The 24,557-nt window shown below is 37.9% G+C and overlaps 1 protein-coding gene across 3 annotated transcripts in view; it reads right to left on the reverse strand.

Annotated features, from left to right (window-relative positions):
• Window positions 1-1,271: 1,271 nt before the first annotated feature.
• UBXN4 (UBX domain protein 4) overlaps window positions 1,272-24,557 on the reverse strand; it is a 34,199-nt gene continuing 10,913 nt past the window's right edge. For 2 of the 3 annotated variants that reach the window (XM_060152972.1, XM_060152974.1), the window contains exons 4-13: window positions 23,838-23,956; window positions 23,020-23,194; window positions 18,720-18,813; window positions 15,579-15,633; window positions 14,655-14,819; window positions 13,480-13,607; window positions 9,184-9,286; window positions 6,836-6,967; window positions 5,183-5,385; window positions 1,272-3,497 (exon numbers count right to left, since the gene is read on the reverse strand). In XM_060152972.1, the coding sequence (XP_060008955.1) occupies window positions 3,359-3,497; window positions 5,183-5,385; window positions 6,836-6,967; window positions 9,184-9,286; window positions 13,480-13,607; window positions 14,655-14,819; window positions 15,579-15,633; window positions 18,720-18,813; window positions 23,020-23,194; window positions 23,838-23,956 (1,313 nt within the window). In that variant the 3' untranslated portion in view covers window positions 1,272-3,358. The remainder of the gene's footprint in view (window positions 3,498-5,182; window positions 5,386-6,835; window positions 6,968-9,183; window positions 9,287-13,479; window positions 13,608-14,654; window positions 14,820-15,578; window positions 15,634-18,719; window positions 18,814-23,019; window positions 23,195-23,837; window positions 23,957-24,557) is intronic. The other variant, XM_060152973.1, reaches the window with a different exon arrangement.

Genomic DNA, 24,557 nt, shown 5'->3' on the forward strand with positions numbered 1-24,557 from the left:
TTTATCAGATGGGGTGAAGATGGTTCTAAAAGGGATATCAGAGACATTCGTATAAACTTTCAATTATACCTAAAGTCAATATAACTTTTTTTTTGGGGGGGGGGGCCAGGACATGAAAAAGAATAATGTAAAGTTTCACATGAAACAAACTTGAGAAAAGATCCAGGATAAATCTGGGGGGAAAAAGAATATAAAATATATTATAAAACTAGTTATAAAAAGTAGTTTTGAAACAGAGAGAACAGAAAGATCAACAAAGGAAAAGAGAGCCGAGACAAACCAGCCATGCGTGGGAACAGGGTGCATGACAGAGGCGGCCTGCCAAATCAGGGGCGGGGGGCAGGTGGATGATGGACCACTCCATACGTGGAGGTGGCTCACAGGTTAGCTCTTGAGGATGTTAGCCACAGGCGGGGAAAGGGAGCCACATCCCTTACTCGGATACAAGATGTAAATGTAAAAAAATGAAACCACGAGAATGCTAGAATAGATGGGTAAATTTTTTTTAAATTACTTTCTGAAATGGGAAAAGTATTTTATAATCAAGACTTAAGACCCAGAGGCCATAAAGAAAAACGCTGATACAGGACCACATAAAAATTCTGGCAAGAAATTACCATCAACATACTCATCAAAAGATGAACACGGAGAAGATATGTATAGCATATGCTAGACAAAGGGCTAACTTTCTTAATATACGTGAAATTGTTATAAATCAATAAGAAAAAGATGATAAACACAAAATGAAAGAAAACACAGGCAGTTCTCAGAAAATAAATCAAAATAACCAATAATATTAAAAGATGCTCACCTTCATTCAAAATCAACACAATGCATATAAAATGCATACAGTTTTTCATTTATCATGTTGACAAAGATGCAAAAGTATAATACAGTGCTGCCAAGGATGTGGGGAAATCAACATCCTCCTACCTGTTAGCTGCTGTAAATTCACAGAGCCTTTACAGGAGGCAATTCCCCAGCATTTTTTATAATCCAAACTGCAAACACCCTTTGACTCAGGGACGTTCAAGTATACTTCCACAGCTAAGAAGACACCTTCCCAAAGATGTTCACTGTAGCAATGTTTGTAATAGAAAAACAAACACAAGCACAAAAACTGTAATAACCAGTGAACGCAACCAGAGAATGGGTAAGTTTATCAAGTGAAATGCTTTGCAGCCATTAATGAGAATGAGGTAGCTATGTGTTGATGGGGAAAAATCTTCAAGACTGTGTACGTAAAAAAGCAAGATGCAGAGTAGTATATATATAATATGATCCCATTTATTTAAAAAATAAAGATTACATATTTGCTTATGTATGCATAAAATTTTTCTGAAAACTACAAAAGAAACTGTTAATAGAGGTTACTTCTGGGGACTAGAACTGGGGATAGGATACAAAGAGGAAGATGTCATTTTATAGCCTTCCATACGGTTTTGAATTTACCATGCACACTTTCTAAAATATAAAATTGATGAAGGATCCTCTTACTCAAAGACTGAATCATTCTTTTATGTACGTTTCTCTAAGAATCTCTATTTGATTTTTTTTCAAGGCAAACTTGGTTTTTTATTCACATATTGCTATGTTTTTAAAGACGACAAACCTTTACTGAAATGGGATGCTTGCTGGAGATGTTTCTTTTTCAAGCTTACTTTTTAAATTATGGAAGTAATTTCATTACAGAAAATTGAGAAACATATAAGGATGCAAAAAAGAACTAAAATTATATATAATCACTCTTACCACCATTAACGTTTGGTGCGTTTTCTTTACATTATGTTAATACATAGTACTACCTCTATATAAAATGTGTTTATAAAGCTGAGATCATACTGTACCTACAGCTCTGTATCCTGCTTTTTTCCCGGAACGCATAACAGGTACTCAATAAATACGTTAAACTGAATTGTTCAATTAGTATTGTGCCATTTCTCCTCAGCAAAAGTTAATTCTGCAGAAGGCATTTAGCTGGTTTCTAATTCTGAAGTAAAATAAATAAAACTTAACATGTTTATACCTAACTTTTGCCTGCATTTATGGTCATTCCTTCAAAAAACGTATTAGATCAAAGAGCATGAAATATTTAAGGTTTCTGACAATGTTTTTCAGAAAGATTATCCCAGTTTTCATTCCTACTAACAACGTACCTGGTCTCACTGTTTCCTTGCCAACACTATTACCATTTTTTAAAGTCACTGTTACTTCATTGGTGAAAAACGAAGTTTGCTCTGGGAAAATTTCTTCCTCCCATTACAAAATAAAGTCAGAGTCCTTCTATTCCAATCTAAACACAAAAGATTAGAAGAGGAACAGTCAAACTTACTCCCTCTTTCAAACATTCTTAGTGTCTCCACCACCATAAACATATAGTAGCACATTAGTCAGATTAAGAACCTAAAATTCTTAAGAATAACCAAATGAGCAAGAGGCAGATCTTAATTCCCTACTTCTTGTCCTACAATACAGGTACTTCAATTCTTTGAAGAGTGATTATCATTATTGAGAGCAAAACTTCAGTATAAAGGTGACAGAGAACTAGTTGTAGACCAGCAGTTGTTTTGTCCGATGAGAACAAAGACCATAACATTATGCAAACAAAGCGATGCCTCCCTGAATTAGGAGAGACAGTAACATAGCATCGGTGTGTGTCAGAAAATTTCTTCCTGCAGTGATATTTAAGATAAGGTGGTCACCTCCTTTCCTGGGATAGTTCCAGGGCAGTACAGTGGGGTAGGGGGGTATCAGAGACACATGACCTCCACACAGCCCTGTGCAACAAAAAGATGCTAGGATAACAAAACTTAAAGGAAAGATAAGATCATTCTGATTTTTGGAAAAGATTTTTTTATTCAGTATTTAAGATTAAAAACTACAAGATTTTGCTTGCAGCTGATGAGCAAGAAGAGAAAAGTTAAACCCAAATTATCATCTGATTGGCTAGTTAAAACGCTCTGACTCAAAATCAAATTATTCAGTGACATACCAGTTACTTTGTGTGGGCTGAGGAGTTCTGGAGCAAAACAGCCCTAAACACAACATATCATCTGAGAGCACAGGGCTAATGGGCATATGAAATACTAAACAAGAAAGCTGATAAAGGGAGGCTGTCGCAGACCTTTTGTTATTTTAGGCTTCTAGCAGTTGGTTACCATATACAAGGACCTAGCAGCCAGTTATTTTATCTCTTGACTTGTCTGAGGTTAAACAACTTTAACCCACTAAGCAGGAATAAAGAGACATTTTGTAGATGAGTTGGAAAACATAAAGCAGTCCCACTTCTCCAGCAGAATTTTAGTTGAATTAAATCGTAAGAGAAACAATGATTACTGCACATATTGTACTTGTCACACTACATCTGTTGAGTAGAATTTCCATTCCAAGTGTTGTTTTCATCTTCACCATCGTCTTGAGTCCTCAATCTGTATATCTTGCCCTCCTTTTTAAAGTCTTCCCCCCGTTTCTCCAGCACTCTTTTTCTGACTGGTTCCCTGAAATAACAAAAGAGGGAGGAAAGAAGATGATATAAAATGAAAACAGCAGGAACACAAAGCCATTTCTTTTAAACTGCCATTAGTATAGTTTAAGAAAAGTCCAGAGATCATTATATCTACTAATGCAGTACTAGACTTTATACATTTTTGGTGGTGTAACTTCATCTGTTCTCTAAGCCAAACTAGTCACATCATGTTGTCCATGTATTTCTTGGTGACTCACTAAGTTTTAGAAGACTGGGACCACTTGCCAACTAAATCTTTCCTTTATTATTTATGCAAGCTGATGTATCTACTAAAATATTTATTTATAACTTACACAACACCCTAGAGGCTATCCCAAACTCCAATCATAGCTTAATATACAGAAATGGTCAGTTAGCAATTTTCAATCCTGTCAGAATCTTTTAAGAGTGATTTATTTCTGCATGGACAATTTAGAACAAACAGTTCTTCATCTGAAAATTGAAAGGAAACAGGTGAAATTTACACTAATACATTCTCCAACACTGGAGGGGAAGGGAGAGAGAAAAACAAAAATCAGTGGTGGAACACGAAGCTTCACCTGCTCGGATATACATTCTTCCCATCCTTTGCCCCAACCCAAGACCTTTTCCCTTACCTGAAATAAATTTTTGAAACCCACACAGCAAGCTCTTCTATATGACAGTAATTCAGGATGAAATGCTTCCATTCATTGCTCAGTAAGAGCTCTGAAATTCAGACCTAACAAGACCTAGTTTGAATGCTGTTCTAAAACTAGATAGAGAACAATTTCTTTGTCCCCACTTGAGTAATGTACTTGTCTTCCTGCTTAATAGTTAAGAAAGAAATAAAGGCTGCATCAGCCCAGTCACAATGTTAACACAAATTGTCATCTAGAGAGTCAACAGCACACAAGATTAGGGATCTCCTTACAGCAGACAAAGGCAAGGATTTTCATTACTTACCACATATGATTGGTGTGAGGATTTGCTATTAATGGCCCAATAAAGTACTGAACAATACTAGGTATATATTGTAATAAACTGTGCTATTAATTATTAGAAGGGGGTATAATCTCGAATTCTAAGAAAATAATTCCTGTAAACCTCTTTCAAATATGTAGAATTTTAACAGAGGTATGAGCTAAGATCATTAGTGTTGTCTATCAGTATTACCATTCAAACCTTGGCCATCTCCAACAAAAGTAAGGCCTCTTGGTTAAGGAACTAGTCCAAAATAACTCTCTGAAGAGTTACTTCATTTTCAAGTGAACATCCAGTTTGGTCCTTCTCTGAATGACCCAGAGGAGGCAGTTAAATTATCTACAGCACAATGATCCCTCTAAAGTAATCATACAAGATGACTGTAAGAAATTAATGAAGTATCTTGTCAGACAAAACATGGGTAACAAGAAAAGATATTACTGTTTAGACCTGAAAAAAATATGCCTTTTGTTATGGGATAAAGAGAATTCAATAAATGAAATAATAAAATCAGTAGCAGTGAAAGTTGCTTTCCATGGAATAGGTTTTAGAAAGATGGCTGAGAAAACTCAGGTATTGAGCTTCCCAGAACATGTTGGGTTTTCCCCCTTATACAGAGAAAAGGCAAAGTATCCATAACAAAATTTTTCATTTTGAATAAGGCATTGGGCATTACTAACATATTTTGCAAATGGGGAAAATACAAACAAATACCTTTTTTCTGAGTTGCCAGACGATGCAAGGTTTGAGGATTCCAATGACGCTGCTCTCACCGAGGTCTGTGCAGGAGGAGGATTACTGAATAAGAAGTTGCTAATCAATCTCCAGATGGCAAGGAATGGGTAAAGTACTGTCCCCAAGAATGTCCAAAAGTCGCCACTGGAAGAATGTACCATGGATGTAGTTGGTCTTCCTGCCTAAAAATTAAGAAAGAACCTAGATAAAGACAACATCGGCCCAACCACATCACACTCAAGGTTCCAGATAAACTTTTTTACCTGGAAAAGTCCTGTGGATTTTAGTTTACTGCAAGAAGGTAAAATTGCCATCTTTTGCTGTTTTTCAAGTGTGTAAACTTCTAGGAACTCCTGGAGCTCTTTTTCTTTAAAGGAGTAATTACAACACAGAAACTGGAAAGTAGTTTCTCAGTGAAATGAACCAATTATTTTGAAGAGAACTAAACTTTGTAATGAAATTAACAAGTTTGATTTTAAAAGTCTTTCTTAATGATTTTTAAAAAGGGAAAGGTTTCAGATCTCAATGAATACAACTAATCCTGATTACTGGAGGACTCTTTTAGGTGTGGGGCTAAAGCTCAGATCTGGGTAAGCTACAGTAGTCCCCCTGCTTACCTGCAGGGGATACTTTCCAAGACCCCCAGTGGATGCCTGAAACCATGGATAGTACCAAACACTAAAGATACTATGTTTTTCCCTATACATACATACCTGTGATAAAGTTTAATTTATAAATTAGGCACAATAAGGGACTAGCAAAATTGCCAGCATCATCAGTCTTGAGCTTTGGAGCCATTATTAAATAAAATTAGGGTTCCTTGAACACAAGCACTGCAATATTTCGACAGTCTATCCAATAACCAAGAGGGCCAGAAAGCGACTAATGAGCAGGTAACATACAGAGCATGGATACGCTGAACAAAGGGATGATTCATGTTCCAGATGGGACAACACACCATTTTATCACACTACTCACAACGGCCCGCAATTTAAAGCTTATGAATTGTTTATTTCTGGAATTTTCCATGTAATGTTTTCAAAGTGCGGTTGGCCACGAGTAACTGAAAGCACGGAAGGAGAAACTGCAGGTTAGGGGGCACTACCATATACTAACCAAGATATGGAAGAACCAAGCTCTCATCCCAGCTCTGGCACTTAAGGTGGCACCTTGGCAAAATTATTTAAGGTTCTGAGCCTTTTTTTTAATCAGAGATTAAAATATTGTTAGGATCAGATGGGATTAATATGTTTAAAAATGAATGTTATTTTTAGATTAAAATGTTTTTTTAAAAATTGGTAAACAGTACTCATACACTCATACATAAATAAATGACACCAAGTCAGTAGATTAGGCAGATATTCTACATTTCTTTTCCTCTCCTACTGGTCGTTTTTTGTACATGAAAATAGGTGAGGGAAAAAGCTGAAAATTTATATTGTGTCTCACTAGCAATACAAATATAAAGCCCAGGATAATGGAACAATAAACTGATCTAACATTTTTTGATAATTTGGACTTTAATTACCCACAGTACACTTTTCACCTTCCCTTCCTCTAATTATAAGAAAAGATCAAGAGCAGAACAAACAGGACTATAAGAATAGAAAAAATATATATGCATATACATACTGGCAACAGTACCACTGAAGCACTTGGGGCAAGTTCCAAATCCAGTAATTTCTTTTTATAATCTTCTTTGGTAAATTCCCTCCTGGGAAACATTGTTGCTAATGAAAAATTACCGTAAGTGTTGCCAACAGTCTGTAACATAACAATAAGTTTTAAAACCTTACAGTGGAGCCTTTTTAAAGTAAGATATTACAAACGCATATGCATCCAAAATGACTGCTTTAATTTTAAAAGTTCACTTAAATGTAAAATCAAAAAACATTTATAAAAACTTTGTGCTTCAAAAAATAGCTGAAGGCTATCAAATCCAAAGAGTACCTAAAAGCTTTTAAAACTCAAAAATGACCATGAGGGTTTCCCTGGTGGCGCAGTGGTTGAGAGTCCGCCTGCCGATGCAGGGGACGTGGGTTCGTGCCCCGGTCCGGGAACATCCCACATGCCGCGGAGCGGCTGGGCCCGTGAGCCATGGCCACTGAGCCTGCGCGTCCGGAGCCTGTGCTCCGCAACGGGAGAGGCCACAACAGTGAGAAGCCCGTGTACTGCAAAAAAAAAAAAAAAAAAAAAAAAGACCACGAAATAGCAAGAATATGTTTCCCAAGACTATATAAATATACTGAATAAAAATGAACAATTAGATATCTTAAGTATGACTGCAGTTTGCAATTAGAGTTTTCACTGTCCTTTGGCAAACTTACATTAATATCTCACAAATACCCATTTGGATTGTAGGTATTTTGTATTAAAAATCTGGAATAGACCAGAATTTCCCTCATATTATACATACGACAGGAGTTTTTGCCTCCTCCTTGTCTCAGTAAATGGTCCATAATCAACCTATATCACACACATAATCCCAGGTCCAGGAATTTACAGTGGGCAAGCATCACAGTCACTTTCACAATGTTAAATCACCTATACTTATAAAATCTTCCAAAGGAAGAGTCTAATTTCTGTTCTTTGTAATTTTTTTAAATTTTTATTTATTTATTTATGGCTGTGTTGTGTCTTCGTTTCTGTGCGAGGGCTTTCTCTAGTTGCGGCGAGCGGGGTCCACTCTTCATCACAGTGCGTGGGCCTCTCACTATCACGGCCTCTCTTGTTGCGGAGCATAGACTCCAGATGCGCAGGCTCAGCAGTTGTGGCTCACAGGCCTAGTTGCTCTGCGGCATGTGGGATATTCCCAGACCAGGGCTTGAACCCGTGTCCCCTGCATTGGCAGGCAGACTCTCAACCACTGCGCCACCAGGGAAGCCCTGTTTTTTGTAATTTTTTACTCTAGGTCATACTACCTCTCTCACTGTTCTCACTCAACATAAGGTCACAAAATTAGGTCACTGTACTGAGATGAAGTTCTAATAGGACTGATGCAATTAAAGATCTTTCTTTTTTACTCATGTGATTCCCTCTTCACTTACCTGTGGCAGAAGCACCCCATTTGGGGAGGCCCTAAGTGGGGCTCCAAGACAAAAGAAGGATGAAAGAGGCTATCTGGAGTTGATTCTACTATAAAGCTTGGGGAAAGGGGTTATTAAAATAACTTTTTATACTGTCCAGCCAAGCTCACCAGTGGAAGAAGGCATATAACTTTTTAGGCATCCTTTTCTTGGGACCTATAAGTGAGATGGCAGACTAAATGCAGAAGAGGTCTAGCAGAAAAGTCTGAATCCTAATTTTAATCTTGAAGTGATATGTAAAACAAATACCGGTGCGTGTAATAAGCCTAGATCCTAAAGGACATCTGATGCCTCATTTTGAAAAAGTAATCAATCAGAGAATTAAAAACTAACTAGAAAGTACTCATATCTTCTCTTCTAAGATGTCAGTTTCACCACCATTCAGATCTTGAATAAGGCCATGTTCTGGAAGTAAATTCCTGAAGAAGATACTTGTTGCCAAATAAAGATTATTGATCTTTAGATTTGATCAACTGGCAGATGGTGGGAAAACTGCCAGCCCTAAAGCATTCTAAGCAACTTGCAGAAAATTCAGAGAGAGGACTAAGAAAAAATGCATCTTTTACAGAGGACAACTCCTTCAGATTAGACTTTTGGAAAATCACTTGCTTTTCATTCCTCCAACTGAATGTACTAAGCCCTGAGAAAAGTTTCCAGAGTCTATTTTACAATAGCAGCAAATTCATCTTTTTACAGAACAAGCAGATATGCTGTTCCCATATGGCACTCATACATGACGGAAGCTCCACAACATCCCAGAGGCATCTTGTGCCTCGCTCCTGGGGATAAGTCATAACTTATTCATACTCTTCAAATCCTGCCTGGAAAACTTCCCCTCCTACATTCTAATAACCCATTCACCTACCTTCATTACAACTCAAGACATAAATTTACCTGTGCAGCAAACTGCCTTGCTTCTTCTAGAGGAGCATCAGAAGGGAACTGATTTGTAAAGGAAGAACCATCAGGAAGACGGAATTGAATTCTCGCAACACTGCTATGAGAAAATGAAAATTTAAGTCAGCATCTTTACTTATACACATTCTCAAACGACATCATTAAAACTAAGAGAAAATGGAAGTGGTAATGTGTAATGAAAACAGGTTTTTATGGAGCGTTGGGGAGGGAGGATTGGAGGAAGGTGGTCAAAAGGTATAAAATTCTAATTTAAGGTAAGTAAGTACTAGGGATGTAACGTACAAGACGACTATAGCTAACACTGCTGTTATGATATATAGGAAAGCTGTTGAGAGTAAATCCTAAGAATTTTCATCGTAAGAAAAGAGGTTTTTTAACTGTATCTCCATTTAGCCCATGAACAACAGGGGTCTGAGCTGCACGGGTCCACGTAGAGGTGGATTTTTTGCAATAAACACATACTACAGCACTGCACTATCCACGGCTGACTGAATCCATGGATGCAGAACCGTGGACACTGAGTCATACATGGAATTTTGACTACGCGGGGGTGGCACGCCAACTGCAACCCCGCACTGTCCAAGGGCCAAATGTGTATGAGAAGATGGATGTTAGCTGAACGCGCCATGGTAATCATTTCAAAATATATGTAAATCAAACCATCAGGCTGTATTCCTTAAACTTAGAGAAATGTATGTCAAATATTTCTCCAATTCGAGAAAATAAAAAGAAAATTGGCTTTTTTCACAGTCACATCTCATTTATTATTTTTAACAACAGTTTTGAGATAAAATTCACCTTTAAAATGTACAATTCAGTGGTTTTTAATACAGTCAGAGCTGTGCAACCATCACTACTATCTAATTCCAGAACATTCTCATCACCCCAAAAAGAAACCAAGCGCTTTAGCAGTCAGTCCCCATCCCTCCCTCTCCCTTTCCCTGGCAACCACTCATCTACTTTCTGTCTTTGTGAATTTGCCTGTTTCTGGCACTTCCTATAACGGAATCATAAGATGTGTGACTTGTTGGTAACTGGCTTTTTTCATGTAGCATTATATGTTCCAGGTTCATCCAAGTTGTAGCAAGGGTCAGTACTTCCTTCCTTTTTATTGCTGAAAAATATTCCATCGTATGCTATATACTATATTTTGTTTATCCCCTCTTCAGTTGATGGACATTTTGGTTATTAGCACATTTTGGCTATTATGAAGAACACTGCTATGAATATTCATGTACAGGTTTCTGTGTGGACATTGTTTTCAACTCTCTTGGATATATACTTAAGAGTAGAATTGCTTAGCATTTTGAGGAACTGCCAAGTTGTTTTTCCAAAGCGGTTGTACCATTTTATAACCCCATCAGCAATGTAGGAAGGTTCCAAATTCTCCACATCCTTGCCAAGACCTGGCGGTTACTTACTTACATTACTTACTTACTTACTTATTTTTTTTCGGCCATGAGGCATTCAGGGTCTTAGTTCCCTGACCAGGGATCGAACCTGTGCCCCCTACATTGGGAGCATGGAATCCCAATCACTGAACCGCCAGGGAAGTCCTGGTGGTCACTTTAAATTTAGCCTTCCTAGAAGGTGTGGTTTTGATTTGATTTTCCTAATGACTAATAATGTGGAGCATCTTTTCATGTGCTTATTAATCACTTGCATATCTTCTCTGAAAAAATATCTATTCAAATTCTTTCCCCATATTTAAATTGGCTTGTTTGCTTCCTTGTTGTTGACTTTTTATATTCCAGTTACAAGTCCGTTATCAGATATATGGTTTGCAAATATTTTCTCCAATTTTTTTTTTTTGGCCGCACTGTGTGGCATGCAGGATCTTAGTTCCCTGACCAGGGATCAAACCCATGCCCCCTGCAGTGGAAGCGCGGAGTCTTAACCACTGGACCGCCAGGGAAGTCCCTCCAATTTTGTGGGTTGTCTTTTCACTATCCTGATGATATATGATATCCTTTGAAGCATAAAAGTTTTTAATTTCGATGAAGTCCAACTTATCTGTTGCTTTCTTTTGTCACTTGTGCTTTTGGTGTCATGTCTAAGAATCCACTGCCTATTCCAAGATCACAAGATTTCCTCATTTCTTTTCCTCCCAAGAGTTTATACTTCTAGCTTTCACACTTAGGTAGATGATCCATATGGTGTGAGATAATGGTCCAAATTTATTATTTTGCACATGGATATCCACTTGTCCAAGCAGCATCTGTTGAAGACACCATTTTCTCCCCCATTGAATAGTCTCAGTAAACTTTTCAAAAATCAGTTGATCATAAACGCATAGGTTTATTTCTAGAGACTCAATTCCTACTACAGGCATACCTCAGAGATATTGTGGGTTTGGTTCCACACCACCACAATTATCACAGTAAAGCGAGTCACATGAAATTTTTGGTTTCCCAGTGCATGTAAGTTATGTTTATACTATACTCCAGTCTAATAAGTGTGCAGTAGCATATGTCTAGAAAAACCATGTACATGCCTTAATTAAAAAATATTTTATTGCTAAAAATGCTAACTATCAACTGACAACAGAGTTGCCACAAAACTTCAATCTGTAAAAAACTGCAATAAAGCATTAGCGCAATAAACGAGGTATGCCTATACATCAACCCATCTGTCCATCCTTATGCCAATACCACACTGTCTTGGTTACCGTAGTTTCATAGTTAAGTTTTAAAATCAGAAAGTTTGAGTCCTCCAACTTTGTTCTTTTTCCAGATTGTTTTGACTATTCTGGGTCCCTTGCATTTCCATATAAATTTTAGAATCAGATTCCTGCATAAATTTTGGCAAAAAAAAACAGCTAGAATTTTGATAGGGATTATGTTGCATCTGTAAACCAGCTTGAGGATTACTGCCATCTTAACAATATAGACTTCTGATCTATGAAAACAAAATATCTTTCCATGTACTTAATTAGGTCTTCTTTAATTATTTCGATAATGTTTTCTAGTTTTCAGTGTACAAATTTTACACTTCTGTTAAATATATTCTTAAGTATTTTATGACTTTCGGAAAATAGTTTTTATTTATTTTATTTATTTATTTTTGGCTGCACTGGGTCTTCATTGCTGCGCACGGGCTTTCTCTAGTTGCAGTGAGTGGGGGCTACTCTTCATTGCAGTTCGCGTGCTTCTCATTGCACTGGCTTCTCTTGTTACAGAGCATGGGCTCTAGGTGCACAGGCTTCAGTAGTTGTGGTGCGCGGGCTCAGTAGTTGTGGCTTGCAGGCTCTAGAGCACAGGCTCAGTAGTTGTGGCACACAGGCTTAGCTGCTCCGCAGCATGTGGGATCTTCCCAGACCAGGGCTCGAACCCATGTCCCCTGTATTGGCAGGCGGATTCTTAACCACTGCGCCACCAGGGAAATCCCACTTGTTAATCTTCTAATATAGAAAATACAGAAAAGTACAAAGAACAAAACAAACATTAACCGTAATCCTACTAGCAGTATGTACTGGAAATCTGAATTTTTGTCTTTGCAACACATTTTTGTTTGGGGAACTGCCTTATCCCTCCAATTCATTCATTCATTTGGGTATGATTATCAGTAATATTTCCTTATCTCCTTCAGCACAGGGGTGGGCATGTCTACTACCCCAACCAGCTGGCCTATACAAGTGGACATAGTGATTGGTATTAAGATGGCCACATGACCCAAGCAGGGCCAATCAGAATTCTCAGTGAATGAGAAAAAGGATTAGTCTTTCCTCTCTAGGATCAGAAGCTCAAGATCCTGGAAGGTGTCAGGAGGCCCTAGGCTCTCCTGACACTATCTAAAGAGTTTCTCTGAGAATAAAGCGAAGACAGAAACCAAGAGATTAAAAGGAGAGAGAAAAAATCCTAATAATATCCTTCAGATCCCTGGATCTGGTGATGCCTAACCAATTCTATCACTGTAACTCCCAGCTGCAGAGCCAACAGATTCCCTCTTTTGCTTAATCCTGTTTGACTTGATACTCTAACAAGTGAAGAATTCCAGTACACATGAGATAATCACTATAATCATTTTGATGTATGTGCTGTCTTTTGAAAAGAGATTTCTTCAGCCTTCTTTTAAACATCATGTATTTAGTACCATTACGTTGTACATTCACATTCAATGACAAATACCACTGGCAGCTGCCAAACTGATCAATATGTTCTTGCAGAACGATTTATTAATCCACAGAACACATCAGTGTTAAAAAGCAGCCCACAACTGCTTTTCTCCTCAGCTGCCATGTACACACATACATTTTAGCAGGAAATAAAGTACCTTCTTTCTCTTGTGGAAGAGTCTCTCTTGACTTCCATTTCTGCCTGTTTGGCTAGCAGGGCAGCAGCTTTAGCAGCTTCTACTTCTTCCTTTGTCTTTGCAAAACGAGCAGCTCTCTCTGCACGGTCCTTTAAAACAGTTGTTAGATACTAATTATATTTCACTGCCAGAAAGATCTAGTTACACATTTCCAAACATAAGGAACATAAATATGCATGAAATTCCTTAAGGCCATACATGAACTTCATCACTCTGATTCTGGTATTCTTTAGTTTTATCAACTTTCAGGGACCAGAGTTATTAGTAAACAAACAAGGACTTGATTTTGGTCACTATTCTCTCTCTAAAGTCTGGAACAAGGTCTGGCAAATAACAGATAATCAATAAATATTTACTGAATGAATAAATAAACGAACAATATTAAGCAGTTGTAATACAACTGCTTAATTCTAAAAGCAACTGCTTAATTCTAAAAGCAATTGTTGGGACTTCCCTGGTGGCGCAGTGGTTAAGAATCCGCCTGCCAATTCAGGGGACATGGGTTCGATCCCCGGTCCGGGAAGATCCCACATGCCACAGAGCAACTGAGCCCGTGCGCACAACTACTAAAGCCTGTGCGCCTAGAGCCTGTGCTGCACAACAAGAGAAGTCGCTGCAATGAGAAGCATGCACGCTGCAACAAAGAGTAACTCCCACTCTCCGCAACTAGGGAAAGCCTGCGCACAGCAACAAAGACCCAATGCAGCCAAAAATAAATTAATTTTTAAAAAATAAATAAATAAAAGCAATTGTTGCAAAACTATCCTAAAGCTTGATGTGTCTAAATCCTTTGAATGTCCTAAAAAAGATGCTTATGACTAGCGGAGCCTGTGACGTTGCAAATTCTTAGCTTCTTTCCTGGGGAATCTTTGAAAACTACCTTTTCACTACTGATAAAATTCATAATATAACACTGAGAAAACTACTTACAAAAAATCATCTCAAGTTTAATCTTAACTGTATTTTAATTCAATACACAATTTCTAGGAAAAGAAAACAGAATTGGTATGCTCTGAGTCTCTAAAATCTACTATTTTCGTGTGCCCTGTCTGGTAGTAAGCCAAAACCATTGTGCATGAAAAAACAATTTCACTAATGTTCTAGAGTCAAGCATTAAAAATAAACTTAATACTCACCAGTGCAATCTGCTGTTTTATACGCTCTCGAGCTGCCCTATCTTCTGCCTTTTCTCTGTTTCTTTCCTCTAACATTCTTTTTGTTAATTCTTCTTCTTGCTTTCTTTTATAATCCAACATTTCTTTTCCAGTTTTCCTCCTCTCAATTTCCTTCTTAATCTCTCTCTGAATTAAAGAAAAAGTAAGTTTTATGAGTCAAAAACAAAATTTAATAATCTTCCCTTAATATTATTTTGTATGCAGGGAAAGCCAGTTATAGGGTACAGCTAAAGGAACAGAACAACTTCACAAAATCTAGGGGTCTAGTAGAATATATTAACAGCATGGGTTAATGGTCAAATGTCTATCAATTTATAAGTCTTTGCCAGTGGTTCTGTTAAGATTATGATGTGGTCAGTGTCATTGGAAAAAAAAAACATTACAGGTCTTTGGTTTCTGAGGTGCCCTCTAAGGACATGGTAGTCATTTATTTAGCTTGAAGACCTGATAACCTTCATATATTAGAGCCCCAAAGAGATGACGGAGTTCAGGTGCACAAGGTGAGAAAAACGAATGGTGCACTAGAATGCAGCAACACCAAAGGAAAAATTCAGCAAAATATCTACGCATTTCTTTTTCACAAAAAGGAACTAAAACTCTGAACTGCATCAAACCAATTTTAGTTCAAGTCCCTTTATTCTTAGCATAAAGGATTTATTGCAGAGGAAGAAAAGATGGTCCAACCTATTCCTAGCAATTTATAAAATGAACACAAAAAAGTGTATACTATGACCTTACTACAGAAGACAGATAATTCCCCTCACTGTGCTGCAACAGTGAACTATATAACCAGGAAGCCATTCCAGGTTTGCCAAACTGAATAGGGAATCAAATGCTCCCTCACTTAAGGGAAGAGGAAAACAATGCCAGGCACATGCACTTTACCTGTTCTTCCTCTTTCCTTTTCTCTTCTCTCCTTTCTTCAAGTTTTTTGGTTAGTCTGTATTTTAAAAGTTTAAAAAATACATTAAGTGAGATACATCATATTAGTATAAATTACATTTAGAAGATTTCTTTAGCTAAAAACTGGGGAAATGTGGAGACAGACAAAAAACCTCCTGAAGGCAAAGCAACAACTTACCTACCTGGTCCCTGCCCCTAGGGAAATCCATGAGGAGTCAGTGGGACCATCAGAAGCCTCACTCCAGCTCTAAGTGCCTTACCTCCTACTTAACATTAGTTCCCATTCCTCCCAATTTATCAGATCTTGATTTTTTCTGTTTTGGCTGCGCCATGTGGCTTGTGGGATCTTAGTTCCCCGACCAGGGATTGAACCTGGGGCCTTGGCAGTGAGAGCTCAGAGTCCCAACCACTGGACTGCCAGGGAATTCCCTGAATATTTATTTGAAAATATGCATCTTCAAATACGTATGTATAAATCAATGACTTATAAATGCTTTACTTCTTACAAAGACGTAAACAGTATTATGGCACAAAACTGTTAAAAAATAAAAGCAAAAAGCTGAAGGCTAACATTTATACAAACCAGTAATTCCGAAATTGATTCTGAACTGTGAGAAACTCAGCAATTAAAAACTAATGATTCTGAAAGCAGACAGTGGTAATGGCTGCACAACCTTGTGAATATATAAAAACCCACTGAATTGCATACTTTGAATTTTATGGTATGTGAATTATATCTCAATTTTAAAAAACTAATGGCACTTTCTCTCAGAGGGATTTAGGTTACACAGGTATATGCATTTGTTAAAACTCAGTTGAACAACTTGTGCCAGAAATCAAGGGATGCTCAAAGAACGATGGTTTAGAACCCCAAAGAGATGATGAAGTTTAGGTGCACACAGTGAGAAAAATGAATGATGCGCTAGAACACAGCAACACCAGAGGAAAAATTTAGCAAAATGTCTACAGATTTCTTTTTTACAAAAAGGATGTCAAAAGGACCTAAGGCCCAGGATGAAGAGGTTCCACTAACCAAATGTGAAGCAATCTGTGCATCAAAAAAAAATTGTAAGAGAAATTAATTGTAACACATTAGGGTTAAAAAAAGGACCCATGAAATATCTTACTGCTGACGGAAGTTATGAATTGGTATAACCACTCTGGAAAACTGTTCAGCCAGTATCTATGACCCAGAAATTCAGACTCCTGAAAATACACCCAAAAAATATGTTCACCAAGACATGTAATAAAAGAATGTTCATAGCAATTCTTTCTTAACTGACCCAAACTGAAAATAATTCAACAGTAGAATGGACAAATAAATTGTGGTACAGTCAATACACAGTCAATATAGCTATACGGTAACAAGCAACAATTTGAAGTGCTTACACAATTTTAATTATATGATCATATGACCCGGATTTTTGAAATGCTGTCTAAGCAGCTAATAGTTACTTCCCAATGAAAACTGTTTTGTTATTAAGAGCTTGTCAACATTTTATCTAATCTCAACATTAGTATCCCTTTTCAAAAGCTTAACAAATTTTGTGTATATGTATCTTCTAAGAGTGCTTTATAGTTTTTTTCAATTTAAGAAATCTCAAACAGCTGTAGACCCACTCTGTCCTGACAGGCTAACTATAAAAGTAATAATGCTCAATGAAGAAAACTTGGCAACCCCAGAACAAAGCAAAGAAAAAAATCTCGAATTCCAATTTCATAGATACCAGTATAAACACTTTGGTGCATATCTTAACATAACTTTTTTGGACTCATTATACTATATAACACATATACACCAATATGTGTACATATTTTTTAATTAAAAATGTCATATTATATTCTATTTACAGAACCGTCAGGCAGACACAAGCAGACACCCCTTTACGTAAGAATGGAAACTATTGGGGGGAATTCCCTGGCTGTCCAGTGGTTAGGACTCTGAGCTCTCATTGCCAAGGGCCCGGGTTCGATCCCTAGTTGGGGAACTAAGATCCCACAAGCCATGCAGCGTGGCCAAAAAAAAAAAAAGGACTATTAAGTAATAACAGAAACTCCCCTTTCCCACAGGAATTAAATAGCACTTGATCTCACCCCACAATAAAGGGCTACCTGCCATGTTTCTTCACACCCCCTCCCACAACTCTCGAAATCTTTTCCTGATTTTTCATTTTCACTTCACCCCAGGATCCCAGGGTGATGCAAGTAAGGGTGCACAGTGGTGGGCTTGGTGTTAGCAAAGCAGAAAGAAACAGAAGAGGATGAGCCCCTGGGACTCTGGTTCCCTACTGCTTTTCTTCCAGACACACACCATTTCTCATTGCTGTGAGAGATCTACCCTGCTTTGCACCTCCAGATTCTGGCCCTGCCCCAACTCCCATAAAGAACAATCAGAATCTAGGTTTTGCTAAAATGAAGCACATTTTTACTGAATCATAAGCTAACCCAAATACCCAATGTCAGCAATCATTTTGAACTCTGGTTCCCCATAACATCTATGTGAACAAGAAAATATCAAGTCTAAGTAATTTTTCTTAACGTCCACATTACACTGAATGATTTTTAAGTCAAGATTTTAAAATATTCCTGCTTATCCATTCACCATTAACTCAGTTATCTTTTAAGAATCATAGTATAAGACTATGATTTGATAATCACTACAAAATTAAAAATACTAAACTAGAAACCACAAGAAGTCAGAAATTTGATTATGAGACCAACTAATAACACATGACACTTAATAGACACCCACTTATGCAGAACCCAGGCTCAGTACATAGTCATAAAATTAGCTGAAGTTCTTGCCCATCTGGAACTTATCCTATGACACAGAGAGATAAAAGCAGAAGTAACAGATGGAAACACATGTACCAAAATACTAGTGAAAAAGGGATTCTTAAAATTATCAGACCTGAAGCTGACTGACGACTTCAGAGATACAGAAGTTTTTACTTCTAGAATGTAGTTTTTATGGATACAAATAAGTTGGTCAGGTAATAAAAAAACTTCAACCTAGAATTCTGAAATTTCATTTGTGTAATTTTAGCTCTTATTCAAATCAATGAAATAACTGAAAACCACTGTCTTTCTAACAAAATACTATTTCCAAAAACAAAACCAAACCTTTCCACTCTGATGGTGAGCTCCTCTGTAGGTCTCTGATTTGAACATCCACCAGGCTCTTGAGACACAGTGGCCTGGCCTGAAATTTCTCCTCCTTAATTATTAAAAAAAAAAAAGAAAGAAAGAAAAAAGAAGAATATTGCATTCAATGCCAATTTTTAAAAAGGTATATATCTTTTGGGTTACAACGTCTGTTAACAATCTTGTTTCTTAAACAATACATTTTTTCCCTAAGAATGGAGTAGGAGATAAGAAATGAGCTATTACCAGTGATAATTCTTACGACTGGATCTGGATACAAAAGTATATAAATGGGAAATAAGGCAGCTACCCAGCTGAAAGCCACTGAGCTAAAACATGAAATATTAATCTGGCAGTGACAGATATAACAAAAGTAGACTAAGCATGCCTGGCCAGGGGTAGGCTCTACTCTAAAGAAGCATGGTGCAATATCTTTGGTATCCCATAGGATAGCCACTAGTCAGGGACAAGTGGCTACTCAGCACTAGTAATAAGGCCAGTGCAGGTGAGAGACTAAATTTTTAATTGTATTTAATTTTAATTTAATTTAATTTAATTTAATTTGTGGCTGCGGTTATGGTATCCAATAGTGAAGCTCTAGGGACTTCCCCGGCTGTCCAGTGGTTAGGACCCTGCACTTCCACTGCAGGCAGCACGGGTTTGATACCTGGTTGGCGAACTAAGATCCGGCATGCTGTGCATCACAGTCAAAAAAAAAAAAAAAAAAAAAAAAAAAAAAAAAAGGTGGAGGGGGGAATTCTAGAGGCCAAGTTTGATACTGAGTATCACTCTAGACTTATGATGACCCAAGGGATCTGCTTCTGCACACCACAATGATTCCTTAGAAAAGCTTTTTACATCTACACTAGTATTCTTTTAAGGATCTCCTGAAGGACAGAATTTTGTCCTGGCCTGCTGTAGAGGATAGCTATGGTCTGGTACTCCCTTTCAGAACCTCTGCTATTTCCTTCCTTACCACTCACCATCAACTTAATTCTTCTTTACCTTTTTGATCCCTGGAAGAGCATGGACTGCGGAGCAACAGAGTCTGGGCTGAATCCTGTTCTGTCACTTTAGTAAGTTACTTACTCTCACTGTACCTCTTCCGTAAAATGGGGATAGTAACCTCATAGAAATGTCATGAGAAGTATGTGTTAATAGAAGTAAAACGCTGAGACTTCTACTAGGACTAGCACATAGTAAGTGCTTCAGTTATTACAGCAGTAGTAGAAATATTAGAATTATTAAGCAGAACCAAAGGTACACATCTCTTCTTACCTCTGCATTCAGTGCATCACCTATGTAACTTGAAATCAGCCACAGTAGGAATATTTACACTTTGGAAATTAGCAAACACTACAAATAAGGGCTTTTTATCTCCCCCCAAAAAATAACGTTTTGTTAAATATTTACCAGCATACCACTGAATGAAACCCTTGGATAAGAAGTGGTAACCTCTGGCAGCCAGTGTGTGTTCAGTAGGAAATTAATCACTTTTCTTTAGTAAATAAAATGAATGCCAAGGACATTTGTATCTTTTTTATTTTTTTGCGGTACGCAGGCCTCTCACTGCTGTGGCCTCTCCCGTTACAGAGCACAGGCTCCGGACGCGCAGGCTCAGCGGCCATGGCTCACGGGCCCAGCCGCTCCGCGGCATGTGGGATCCTCCCAGACCGGGGCACGAACCCGTGTCCCCTGCATCGGCAGGCAGACTCTCAACCACTGCGCCACCAGGGAAGCCCGACATTTATATCTTGATATCAGAAAAAAAATTTAAGAAAACTTCTGAAGATAATTTGTGGACAAGCTGAAAAGAAAAGTGCTGTGTGTAACTTAGGTGGATCTATGACTCATAAACAAAGAAAAATGGATGGCAATAAGCTAAAACAACTGATAAAAATCCAAACACAGGGACTTCCCTGGTGGCACAATGGTTAGGAATCTGCCTGCCAATGCAGGGGACACAGGTTCAATACCTGGTCCAAGAAGATCCCACATGCCACAGAGCAACTAAGCCCGTGCACCACAACTACTGAACCTGTGCTCTAGCACCCGTGAGCCACAACTACTGAAAGCCCGCGTGCCTAGAGCCTGTGCTCTGCAACAAGAGGCGCCACCGAAATGCAATGAGAAGCCCGCGCACCACAACGAAGAGTAGCGCCCGCTCACCACAGCTAGAGAAAAGCCCGCGCGCAGCAACAAAGACCCAATGCAGCCAAAAATACATAAATAAATAAATGTATTTTTTTTTAAAAAAATCCAAAAACAATAAAAATTTACTAGAGGAGGTTCTGTCTTTAGGTTTAAGAAGACAACTGGAGGGCTTTCCTGGTGGTGCAGTGGTTAAGAATCTGCCTGCCAATGCAGGGGATGGGGCTTCAAGCCCTGATCCAGGAAGATCCCACATGCCGTGGAGCAACTAAGTCCGTGCGACACAACTACTGAGCCTGTGCTCTAGACCCTGGGAGCCACACCTACTGAGCCTGCACGCCACAACTACTGAAGCCCACGTGCCTAGAGCACGTGCTCTACAACAAGAGAAGCCACCGCAATGAGAAGCCCGCGCACGGCAACAAAGAGTAGCCCCCGCTCACCGCAACTAGAGAAAGCCCACGCACAGCAACGAAGATCCAACACAGCCAAAATTAAAAAGATAAATTAATTTTAAAAAAATGATATATTGGACTCCAACTCAAACAAACTGAAAAACTTAGCGTAATGTAAATATTGCCTAGATAATTAATGATAAAAAGGAATTACTGTTGTTAAACTTTCTAGGTTTCATAAGGGATAATGGTATTGTGGTTATTTTTTTAAAGTGCTTATCTTTTAGATACCAACATTTTTTGTTTTGTTTTGTTTTTGCTGTGCCATGTGGCTTATGGGATTTTTAGTTCCCTGACCAGGGACTGAACTCGGGCCCTAGGCAGTGACAGCGCGGACTCCTAACCACTGGACCACCAGGAAATTCCCAGTACCAACATTTTTAAAGATGAAATGATATAATGCCTAAGTGTGTTCTAAATAATAAATGGCAAGGAGATGAGGAAAGGGGGCATAGATGAAACAATATGGGCCATGAATCAAAAATAATTGGGGGACTTGTCTGGCGGTCCAGTGGTTAAGACTCCGCACTTCCACTGTAGTGGGCGCAGTTTGATCCCTGGTCAGGGAACTAAGATCCTACAAGGCACGGGGTGCAGCCAAAAAAAAAAAAAAAAAAAAAAGCTGGAAGATAGGCAATGGGTTCATGGGATGGGATTTCTTATACTATTTTCTCTACTTCTGTATATGTTTGAAATTTTCCATAATGAAGCTAAAAAAAAAAAAAAAAGCTACAAAGAACTAAGATTAGAGTTGCTACTCACCTCGGATAAGACAGAGCCTAACAGTTTGAGTCTAACCAAATTAACTGCCTACTAAAACAAAAACATCAACACTCTTTGTGGGAATATAACAGAATCCAGAGTGTTATGTGTAACTCTTTAAGTAGCACTAAAGCACTCAAGTTAATGGGAAATTACAGAGCATCAAATTTCAGTTCAATAAAGGAAGAACTTTTCTAAAAACTAGGGCTTTGACAATAGAATAGGCTTCCTAGCAAGGTACTGAGCTTCCTGTCATTAAATGTATTCAAATAGAAGCTTGATGATTATCTATCCAGGATGCTGGAGCACGATCACCTTTTAGGATACTAATATTCTAACTTCTTAACTTATCTAACCCTACATTGCCTAATACAAAGCTATATTACACAGAACAACTCTGACTGTGCATGATCCCTAATATACAGTATAAAATTTCTCCTCTGCCTTTTCTATCAACCCCTCTGCAGTCACACCTCCTACTGCTACAAGCTCTATTTTACAATTAACTTTTAATTCTAATTTTAAAAGTGCAAATACTATTCTCTTAAAAGTAAATAGTATTTTATGTTATAAAAACAATTTCAAACACATCAGTTCACTTGGTCCTTTCAATATCCTCTGGCTGAGAAGAGATTTACAAAACTCATGAGTATCATAATGACAGTCCCTGAACCATAGCACAGTAGCAGAAATTACTACTATCAGCTGTTCTGGACTGTTGCCTATTTGGGTTTGAAGGACAGAGTCACTGACTTGATCCCCTTCTGCCACTAAATGACAAACATTAAATTTAAAGTTAAATGAACGTGCAGAGGGAAAATAAAGTATTCTTATTTTTAAGGATATTAATCCACGGCCTTTATAGTGAAGTGGAGTGTTTAGTGTACCCAAAAGGGTACATTAAAAATTACCTGTTGCAGAATCTGACTTTGTATCAGAAGTGGGTGGTGTCTCACAGAGCTCTACATTTCTGGACTGACAGTTTTCAGAAGTGTTGTTATGTTCAAATGAGGTGGATGAAGTAGAGACTGAACTTTCTGACTGGCCTCTATCTGCCACTGATATTTCACCTTTTAACGAGTGCATCTAGGGAGAAAAAACATTGGAATTTAATTACAGATAAGAATCTAAGTTTACCATGGTATATGAGACCAAAACATGAGCAAGTCAATTTGTACTCCACAGAAGGGAGAAGTACTAAACTTTCCAAGTAAATCAATCTAAAATGTATAATCCTAAATATGACATAATCACATTATAGAATTCAACTGCAAGGTGACAAGAGCACAAAAAGATATTTAAAGCACACTGTTGACTTTTCTTACAATTAGAATTCAAGGAAAAAAGTTACAAGCTATATTAGCCATCTGCCCAAAGTGGATGCAAGTGAGAAATTGAGTAAGGTCCTTAAAACAAGTCAAGCAATATACTGTTAGGGACTTTAATGTGACAGCAACTCCCTTTTGCAACAAAATAATAGTGACTGCATTATGTGGCTGGCTGAGGGAGAAAAAGGGAAAGGAGAATAAGAAGTCACTCGTGTATTAGGTATAGGCACCTCGAACTGCATAATGTTATTTTCAAAACCAGTCCAGAAAGACAGTATTTACTACCTTTTAATAGCATGGTTAGTTCCTGAATATTCAGAGTGGCTCCAAAAATATTCCAATGTCAAGTTCCTGACAAACCATTTACCCATGTTTATACAAAGAACATTGTTTCTTCTCACCTGCCGGACTTTGTGGATTCTGGTAACAAGTTCATCTGCAGGAACACTTCCTGCTATTACTTCCAAGGGAATTCCACTGTCTCCAATAAAGAAACTGGATGGAACACACACTACAGGATCTGTACAGTTTAATTAAGTCTAACAATTCATGGGAAACAAGAGAATAATTTTATGAAACACTATTGGTAACAAAGCAAAAGAAATCATCTTTGTGAATTTCATAATATAATCAGCTAACATGTTCACAAAATAATTTCAACTACCCTGTCACTATGCCTGTAGTGCATGTGATATGTGAATTATGATTTATCTATATCACATATATAAGTGGAAAACATCCACTACATTCCCCTCTATCATAACTTTTACATCTATCTTACCTCTTGCTAGCTACTTTTAACATTCCAACCAAACTGCATCATATTGGTCTCCAGCTATTCACAATTTACAAAAACTCCCCAAGGGGACTTCCCTGGCGGTCCACTGGTTAAGACTCTGCACTCCCACTGCAGGAAGCAGGGGTTCCATCCCTGGTCGTGGAACTAGGATCCTGCATGCTGCACGGTGCAGCCAAAAAAAAAAAAAAAAAAACCAACAAACTCCCCACGATTCCATTTGCTACAAGGTACTTACTGTCTCAAAGGACACTTAGTAATATAAAGTTTCCATAAACAAGAATGCATGAGTTCCTAAATAAAAACGAATAATTTCTAATTGTCA

Source organism: Lagenorhynchus albirostris, chromosome 6, assembly GCF_949774975.1.
Source record: "Lagenorhynchus albirostris chromosome 6, mLagAlb1.1, whole genome shotgun sequence".
In the NCBI taxonomy this organism is placed as follows: domain Eukaryota; kingdom Metazoa; phylum Chordata; class Mammalia; order Artiodactyla; family Delphinidae; genus Lagenorhynchus; species Lagenorhynchus albirostris.